Below are 10,144 nucleotides of genomic sequence, written 5' to 3'. Positions count from 1 at the left end.
TTGCATAGCAAAAAATGATGCTTGTGAAACTGGCAGAGAAGTAGCCTATCATGAGTCTAAACAAGCCCACTATATCCCAACCAAGAAATTACATTAATACATTTGGATCCTGGAAAAGCTGACAGCTCAAAACAAGAAAAAACAGTAACAACCCACTATTGTGGAATTCTATATCTGAGCCTTTCAGAGTTTTTGGAGGAATAAAAATATTAAGAACTAGGGCAATTTGGCATACTGAATGACTTTTTTGATTGTCACTCTTAAAAGGGAATGGCATTCCATTACTTGAAAAAACCTCAAGTCAAGTGACTTCCCTCTTAAGCATTTGAAGTGCAAATGCTAATAAAATTAAGGATGGATGAAAACTCTGGTAATAATACTTATCTTGTATTTAGCTTATTTTCATGTGTATCCTGTGTTTTCTCCCCCATGTCCTGCCCCCCCAAACACCCTTCAACTTACTACACAACCAACTCTCAAATATTGCTGGTAGTGAAGGTACACGGACAATGTAAAACACTAATTTTGGCTTACTTCTAACTGTATTACAGTAACTGACAATGGAGTAAAGAAAAAAGGAAATTTCACCTCCTCTCAAGATTTTACCAGGGTAGTGGTGTGAAGCACTAATGAAATGCCTAAATGGTGAGCACGAAGGGGGCTGATAATCTACTTAACTGCGGCTAACATGCCAAGCTTGTTAATTTTTCCTTAAAAACTCAAAGTTGAATGCCTGACTAAAAGGCAAATAATGCTATAATACACTATTCCAAGAAATGACAATGCAGTTTGAAGCCAAGAAGAAAATCAACACTTTCTTCATATATACCTCTGATAAACATCCCACTAAAAATAGTAATGATGGTCAGCTGTTTCAAGCTTTAACAAAAGCAGAAAACTGTCAAATAAGAATAAAGTAATATTGAATTTTAAAATTTCAAAGGGAGAGTTACTATTCCTTGTGAATGGCGATTGTTGTTATTCTACCCAATAACCTACCTATCAAGGTGTTAATCCACACAGTGTTTACTTTCCTCTCAGGAAAATGGGAATTTAAAAGGATGCTGGCTTAAGTCCTTGAGAAAATTTGGGGGAATTACCCAAGAAAGGCAAGGGATATTTTTATAATAAATACTGATCTATGATTACAGTTATTTCTTTTTTATGTATATCAAGAACTCCTCAAAGACCAATGGAAAAAAGTCATTTTTATCTCCTTGATTTGCCTGACTTATCCAGAGATTATTTTAGTGCATTCCAGTACTCTCTGAGGTATATGGTACCATAAAGTAGAATACAGGGGAAACTGAATTACCCCTATGACCTACACTATTCAAGCTATTTATTTTGGGAAGGTAGGAATGGAGAAGATGCCTTATGTTTACTGGAGAAAAGATTTCACAAAGTAGCTTGCCCTTGAACATAATCAAGAATATATAGCTGCCATGAAATATTTTCGTCCCTACTACTCTGATAAAATATTAACATTAACCCTTGGGTTTAATGCATTAAGAAACCAATCAATTAAGCACTTATAAAACACCTACAATATGGCCAGTATTAAGTTTGTTCCTTTGGGGGTATATAAAAAGTATAGCAGATGTATTTCCTGTCCTTGAGCCACGTACAAACTAATTCCAAATGTGCTTTTTATTTATTCTTATCTAAAAACACAGATTATCCTACAAAAGCATTAAAAGGCCAGGAAAGATGAAAAGCCTTCTTAGCTTTGTAACCCTTTAAGGAGAAAGTGCCCAAAGGGATAAATTAGGCTATGGTGCAACAAGTACTGTAAATCTAACTAAGAAGTATGATGTTCATTACTGGAGTTTTGTGAACATCAGGATCCATTCAGACTGGTTCTGCAAAGCATATTGAGCTACCTGTAGGAAAGTACAGTGGATCCTCCACTAAAGTCCTACCCTGATGATTCACTGTGGCATGGAGTTGACCCTGAGTTCTCAAAGGCTATTCCAGTAAAGCACAAACTCTAGCAGGTCTTACCAAGCTAGAAAGGCTTTAAGTATGGGCCTGGCAGTTGACTGAATTTCTGTCACCTGAGTATCAGGCTGTCTAAATGCAGAGAGGCTCATCACCAGAAAAGTGTCCACCAAGTGATGAAATTTTCAGCTACAGAATTTCATGAAATGTGGTGGGGTTGGATCTGCCTCAGGGGAGGGAGAATCCACACTGATGAAATTATAAATCTTTCAAAAGATTTAAGGTATTCTAATGACATTGGCTCTCGTTAGAGAAGTAATTTTAAAATATTCAATTAAAGGCCTTCTTTGCTACACATGGATTACGTTTACTACACAAAGATTTCTCTGAACTGATGTCAGTTTACTAGTGGCCTAGAAATTCAACAGGTTAAAACTTTAGGTTCATTTCCAGCAAGTTGATTATAAAGAGCAGCCAAAAACATGGAAAACCTACATTTCAGCAATGTTCACAAAAGCAGACTACCAGAGGAAGCATAGAAACTTGATATTTTGAAGACCACTTGAATAATGAGCCTGTCCTTGCATTTCCAACAAGATAACAAGAACGGAATAAATTCACTAACTAGGTGCAAGGAAAAGAGACAAGCTTTGCCAACAGAGTCCTGTGTCATACATACAGCTGACCTTTTCTCACTGTATCTAAGACTTCAAGGTCTGCCCAAGAAATTTCCCATCTTTTAAGCAATCTATGGCTTTCACTGTATTTGACAGAGACAATAATACTTGGCTTGATCAATGGTCATTCTGATATAAGTGACATTACCTTTCTGAAATACTTAAGCACTATCACAAGCTTCACAGGAACACAGAAAGTAATGTACTGCACAGAATGGGACAAGCTGGTTTCTAAAAGCCATAGGCAAATTTACAACATTGAGCTTGTTACCTCAGACAAAACTTTGTATTACCAAGCACACCACACAGAAGCAGCCTTTTATAACAATTAAAAAACTCCACCACTCAGTATCATGCTTTGTAAATTTGTATAAATGTCCCGTTTTTAATACACACACACACCAAGTCAATGAAAACCCTGCAGCAAGGATTTTTTTCTGTTTATAAATTATACAAACTATAATTTAGGAAACTGGTACTTGTTGAAATTATTTGAAGTAAATTATTAGGCAATTATGACTTTAAGAAATACGAATGAAGGCTCTAAAATAACTTCAGCATACACCATTGAAACTTCACAAGTTGCTTTCCAAGTTGCACAACTTAATTCATCCCAGTAGGTATAGATGGATCATTTTTATGATGCTTTATAAAAGCATTTTTCTATTTACAAAATACTTTACAATAATTATTATTTCTTCCAAAATCTGTGAGCAGCTGTATTATCCTCATTTCATAAATGAGGAAATAGACAGAAAATCAATTCTTCTGTTTTAGGGCATTTAGAACCAATATATGAATTTACAATTATTAAACTCTCAGCCTGATGTGCCACACTACCACCCCACTTTAAAAAAAAATATACAGGTGGATTAAATGAACCTTTCTTTTCTAATCAAATGCCTATTTACTGTCAAATAAAAAGGACTGACAGTAAGAAGAGCTGGAAATCCTACAAAAGATCAAATGCAAAGAAGTATTGGGAAAACTTGACATCATTACTTCTTATCCATGAAATTTGGTCTCATTCTACATTTTAAATAAAATATTAAAAACTTTGGGGTTTGGAATCCATGCAAAGGGTGAATCTAGGGGTGTGAAACATTTTAAGCTTACAGCTTGAGGAAACCTATGCCCTTAGGGTAAGACCTGAGACCAGTTCAAAGTTGGGTAATCCTCCAAAGATAGAAGAAATCTGAGGCTATATGTAATAGCCAAATCAGATTTGAGAAAGAGTAATCTTCAAATAAATTATGATCTTTTGTACCTCAGTTCAGAATCCTGATCATTAACAGGTAGCTAACTACATCCATCTAAGAACTAAAGCACACAAGTGTGCAACTATGAAAAGAACCATTAAGCCATAAAGTAGTATAGATGGATAAACTTATGAATCAGATACTTCCCAAGGCCATAATCTATTCCTAGTTGCCTCTGGAATCTTCATGGGTGCTGAGGAAAAAGGGTATAATTTGCTTTATGGGACACTAACGGCTTAAATATCCAACTCGACCCTATAAAGTGGCTTATACATCAGAGAATATCGCTCTATATGAAGTTTTGGTAACGAGAAAAGGTTAAAGTAGTCATCACATCCTGTAAGTTCTGCTTTCCTAAGGGAACTTAATTATTAATAAAAACATTCAAAAAGAGTATAAAAGGAAAAAAATAAGAATAGTAAATTTTCTTTTCTGGTAGCTGATTTTATCCACAATCCCTATTATAAGATTAGTTCAGGTATTGTTTATTTTACCAATGCTGTAAATAAAAAAATACAGTACCTGTTCTTTTAGAACATTATCAGTTTAACAGTCATTAATAGACTCCCTTTGTATTTTTTATAATTTTGTTTAAAATGTCCCAAACACAATTAATGAACAATAGTTTTATCAATATCAAAAATACATTAAAATTATCTATGTTGGCCAGTGCATTTGACATGCCAGTGTGAGAAAGCAATTTCTTAGCCAGATACATCTCAATAAAACTGTAATTATATGCGAAATAATGTATTTTAAAACTTAAAGCACCCTTTATATAATGTATTCATTTACATTTTAAACTGTAACCAAAATCTGACCTATGCAACATGTCCAAATAACCATCACTTGAGCAACCTTATTTACATTCATGAATGTTAAGCCTTACTGCTGATAACTTTTTAGTAGGAGAAAGGTTCTCTACTATTCAAAAGGGTGGAATCAAGACCACTGGCTTAGGTCCTATCTTAAATATCAACAGATATTATCTTTTCATATATTATTAAAATGTGTGCAGTATTTAAATATATTATGAGGAGTCAAGATACATGGATGAGCTAATTATCGCTACTAAGTAATTTAAAAGTTTCAAAAATGCAGTGATGCTCTTCATGAAGCTCAATATAGCAAAACTAGTATTCAATTTTAACCACGCAAAAATAAATGTTATATATATATATTTAAAAATATATATGACTTAAATCTTACACTCTTTATTGAGTGTTTTTTATTAGACAATTGTTTCCTTAGTTAGGAAAGCAGAATTTGTAATATGATGACTACTGCCACAGTGGTTTAAAGACTGACTTTTTTTTTTAACCAAAAAGAGCTTGTCCATGGCTATCAAGCAATCAAAAGAGAATCAGTAGACAATCACATTTACATCTTAATAATATAGTACTTCTCCCATTAAAAAAATTCTTATCATGGAATAGACATACATTTGTTATTTTAACTGCAACTCAGTTTCAGTATAAAATGTAATCAGGTCAAATAATAACAAATAATGAACAAAAAGTAAGGAGTGTACATGCATTAATATTGAACCTTATGCTATTATCTGAGTACGTAGGTACAAAGGTGACAGATTCCCACAGAAATAATTAGCCATGTAATATTAAAATTACTTAGCAAAAGTGGTCATTTTTTTTAAGGACCAATTTCTAGGCTAAGTTTAAAAATCTTAACTTTTACTTTCATTATGTTTTATAATGAAATGTTCCTCTCAAAGTTACCTACTGAATTTGCTACCAGCAAACACTATCATATATCTTTAGTTTAGGATATATGAGTATCAATGTAATACTTATTTTTCAGTTCTAAACAGCATGTGCATGACAAAGTTTGAAACAAATAGGCTAGCCATTATTTGTACACTATAATAAATACACAAGAATACAACGTTTTATAAAAATACAATTTCTAATCAATTTAGGAGATTTACAAACCATGAGAACATTAAATACTCAAACACAAGATAGTCCCTTTTATGGTATAGTGCCCATTGGGCTAGATTTAAAAGAGGTTCTTCTCTGGTAGTTGTGTACAGTTGATTATATAAGTAATCTGTATAAGATCGGTTCAGGTAGTTTCTATTTTCCAAGAGTTATAAGTAAAAATACGGTACCTGGTCATTTAGAACATTATTAGTTTAATAGTCACTAATAGACTCCCACTATATTTTTTAAAATTTTGTTAAAAATGCTGAAGACATGATGAATACAAGTACTGCAGTAACATCAATACAAAAAAGCAATACAAATTAAGCTGCTGAATACAAAAATACATTGAAATACATAAACACCACAATGTAACCTATAGCACTAATTCAGAATTACTTTATGTGAAAAATTAAATAAAAAGTTTTGTATTAGACAACTTAGGTATTCTCACCTTTTAACAACATTTTAGTTACATACTTCACAATTTTTTATATACAGTATAGAAGAAAATACTTTGAAAAGATATGCCATTTTAAATGCTTTAGTAGATGATATAGTTACCATTTACACAAAAATATTGACAATGAATAAAAGTGATGTCTTTAACATCAACTGCTCTAAAAAATGAGGATTAAGATTTTTTTACTTCATTTGTTTATATTTCAGTCAGCCTGATAAATTCAGAAGATCTTAGTCTGAAATATTTATTTCAAAGTAATATACACTGTATCGCTTGAAACTACACATCATACAAAAGTGGCAATTATTTGTCTAAACATTTATTATGAAAGACATCTTGCACATATACAGGTTGAGTGCTGAGTTTTTCATGATGTTTTATTTACAATGAAAAGTGCTTTCATCAGCTCTAACGTGATACATCTGTTTCTATGTGTCAATTATTACAGTCTCCCTGAAGTTGAAAAAATATGTAGAAAATACCACATCTTTGCAAACACTAGAGCATATAACTGCATGTGGTTCTGGAATTAGCAGCTGAAAAAGTGTTGATAATTATAATTTAAAAATAAATAAAGCATAGAGGTAAACCAGTTACAAAACAGCAGAGAACTGCAATAGTCGCAACAGTAAAAAGAATTTTTTAATAAAGCACTGCTAACAAAATGGTGAAGCTGTTGGATCAAAAGTCTTAAAAACATCCTTCAGGGATTTATCATCTGATTCTCCATTTGGATCACTATCTGGCATTTGATTCACCTGTCCTGGCTGTCTTGTCTGTCGTGGATCATTGTACTGTGGTCTTATTAATCCTGTTAAAGCCTGGATTGGAAGGTTGTGCACTGCTGGTGCAGTACTGGAGTGTGGGGGCTCAGGTTTAACTTGAGTCTTAACAGTATTATTCTGTTTATCTGACTGTGGGTCAACTGACCCATCTGTAGTCTTTTCCAAATTTGGAGTGGTCTTCTGCAAAGCTTCTGAAGAAGAAGGCTCATTTTTGCCATTATTTTGTAAGCCACTGATTTTTTTCTGGTTCTCTCCATTCTCTCCTAAAGAAAGTGGTGCTGGATCTGATAAAGACAATGAACCATGTTCCCTTGGATCATACAAACTAATGCCACTAAGAATAGAGCTTGGTGTTCCTAGTCTAACACCAGTTGAAGCTGACAGTTTGGGAGCATATGGAGGAAGAGAATCAGATTCAGATTTATTAGTTACTGCCTCTGAGATCTGTGATGAACCAGGACAAGGTCTGGGCAAACGTGGATCAAATTTTGATGGATGAGGATCCTTTGCAATCCCATGATGAGAGTCTGTACTGGACAGCCTATGAAGTCTAGGATCAACGTTTTTTTGCAACCTAGGATCCCCTAATTTATTTCCTGGACTATGGGTTTCTCCAGGTTGGTCCAAGTATCCACTTCTTGCAGTATTATTTTTGGCTTTTGCTGCTAATCTTGGATCAGCTGGCATTGTACTTTGATGAAGATCACTACTTATATTACGTAATTTATTTAGCCTCTGGTCAGCTATAAGTGGGGGAAGAGGTAAGTTGATTGATGAAACTGGGTCAGGTTTAGGTAAGGGTACTGGAAGTAAATCTTCAGGAGCCCACACAATGTGTTTTGCAAAGTTTGGTTTGGTCAGGATAATATCCATTTTAATATGGCTGAATTGTCTAAGCTGTGACCTTGGATCTTGTAGTGTTACACCAGGTAAAGATTCTAAAGGTATTAGGAAAGCTTTTTCTCTCAGCTCTCTTTCTACTTCTTCTTCTTCATCATCTACTCCTTTTTGTTTGACTTTAACTCCAGAATTTGCATGGTGTAAGTCAAACTTTCCTCCACCAACAGAAGGACTTGCATGACCACTTTCATTAAGTTTTAATTTCCTGGGATCTCGTGCAAGTCTGGGATCAAAAGGGGCAGAATCAGAAGGTTTTCTAGAGCTTTGTCTTGAGACAGCCCTAAGTCTAGGATCAACAGCTTGGCTTCCTGTATTTTTGTCTTTAGCAAGTCTTGGATCAGTAGGAACACCAAGATCTGTGGAATGTTGTCGTTGATTCCTTAGAGTCTCTGTTTGTTTCTGTAAAGTTTTCAATATTGATTTGACACTACTCCCCTCTTCTTCTTCACTACTGGAATACCAGTTAACATTATCATCTAAAAACAAACAAAATTAAAAAAAAAGTCACATTTAAATTTAAAATTCCAAAGAAGTACATGGTCTCTGCAATAATGTTCACTTAAAGCCGAACCAATAATGAGGGAAATGTAAAAACAGGATCTAGAGCAAGGGACTCTTTTTGGACTAGACTGTTCTAGTGAACACATGTGGTTGCATGGTTGCTAACTATAGTAACAGAGTCAATGATTTCTCTAGAGCAATGCATGTCAAAATCAAATTGAAATGAAGGCCACCAAACTGCACATAAGGATCCCTATGGGTGCATATTGATTTGGAAAACCACATATTAACATTATCCAGATTTAAATAATTGGAAAGACATTAATTGTTCATGGTTAGACAGGGCCAATACAATAAAAATGACAATTCTACCCAAACTAATTTATATATTCACCACCATCTCAATTAAATTACCAAAATATTATTTTACTGGGATAGAAAAATAATAACAAAATTCATTTGGAAAAACAAAAAGGCAAGAATAATCACAAGAAATAATGGAAAAAAGTGTAAAGGAAGGAGGTTTAGCAGTACCAGATTTTAAACTGTATTATAAGGCAACAATTATCAAAACTATCTGGTACTGGCTAAAAAACAGACAGATCAATGGAATACAGCAGACAATTTACGGCAGCAAATAAACATAATAACCTTGTACGTGACAAGCGTAAAGACTTAAGATTTTGGGATAAGAATTCATTATCTGGTAAAAATTATTGAGAAAACTGGAAAACAGTATGGCAGAACTGGACATAGGCCAATATCCCACACTATTTACCAAGATAAGGTCAAAATGCATACATGACCTAGATTAATACAGAGATTTTACAAGAAAATTAGAAGAATATATACAATTTAAATAAGCTTGTTTATTTATTTTCTCATCCTATAGTAGATTGGAAGCCACAATTTAGAAGATGGGGACAAAAAAAAGCACTATAAGTAGGCACATGGACAACCATGAGAAGTGATTACAATTTTATTTCAAAGGAGAATATTCCTAACTAAAGAAAAGAAGCTACAAGAAATTAAAAAGCACATCAGGGCCACTTAGTATAGGGTTTTAGGTAAGGGTACTGCAAGTAAATCTTCAGGAGCCCAGGGGAAAACAACTTAATTTCTCCTTAAGACTTCACTTTATTTTGGCATACTACAGTCATTGATATTCACAATGATGACCTCAAAAAATAAAAATAAAGGTTTATGTTCCATATACTACTTATAAGGGAAGCCCTGTTGAATTTTGAAATGTTTTCCACCAAGTCAATTTTTCAAGCTAAAAGGGTTAAATCCAGCTATGTAAAAAATTCAATTATATGAAGCCCCTACAACACCTGATTATTCCAAATAAATGAGGTATTATTTTGCTACGATTTATCAGGAAATGACTAAGACAATTTATTATCATGTAGTTTCTACAGGAGAGAAATAGGTAGCAGCTACCTACTGTTATTTCTATGAAGTTTCTACAAGATTGAAACAGCTAAAATCACCTGCTGGCAATACTGTTTTATTTGGTCACTTAAATATGTAAAAACATCCCTCCTCTGCCACCAAGTTCCTATATATATTCCTTTCCCCTATTAGATTATTAAGCCTTCTAAGAGCAAGGACTATTGTGCTTTTTCTTTTTGTATCAACAGCCCTTAGCACAGTGTCTGACACAAAGTAAGCACTG

The 10,144-nt window shown here is 33.7% G+C and overlaps 1 protein-coding gene across 2 annotated transcripts in view; it reads right to left on the bottom strand.

Annotated features, from left to right (window-relative positions):
* Window positions 1–6,452: 6,452 nt before the first annotated feature.
* Window positions 6,453–10,144, bottom strand: part of ZC3H6 (zinc finger CCCH-type containing 6) — a 75,039-nt gene continuing 71,347 nt past the window's right edge. For both annotated transcript variants that reach the window (XM_027853895.1, XM_027853896.1), the window contains exon 12: window positions 6,453–8,441. In XM_027853895.1, coding sequence (XP_027709696.1) covers window positions 6,937–8,441 — 1,505 coding nt within the window. In that variant the 3' untranslated portion in view covers window positions 6,453–6,936. The remainder of the gene's footprint in view (window positions 8,442–10,144) is intronic.

This window comes from Vombatus ursinus, unplaced genomic scaffold (genome assembly GCF_900497805.2).
Source record: "Vombatus ursinus unplaced genomic scaffold, bare-nosed wombat genome assembly UNPS02010219.1, whole genome shotgun sequence".
NCBI lineage: Eukaryota > Metazoa > Chordata > Mammalia > Diprotodontia > Vombatidae > Vombatus > Vombatus ursinus.
The sequence above is the reverse complement of the archived record's forward strand: the minus strand, read 5'-3'. Positions and strand labels throughout refer to the sequence as shown.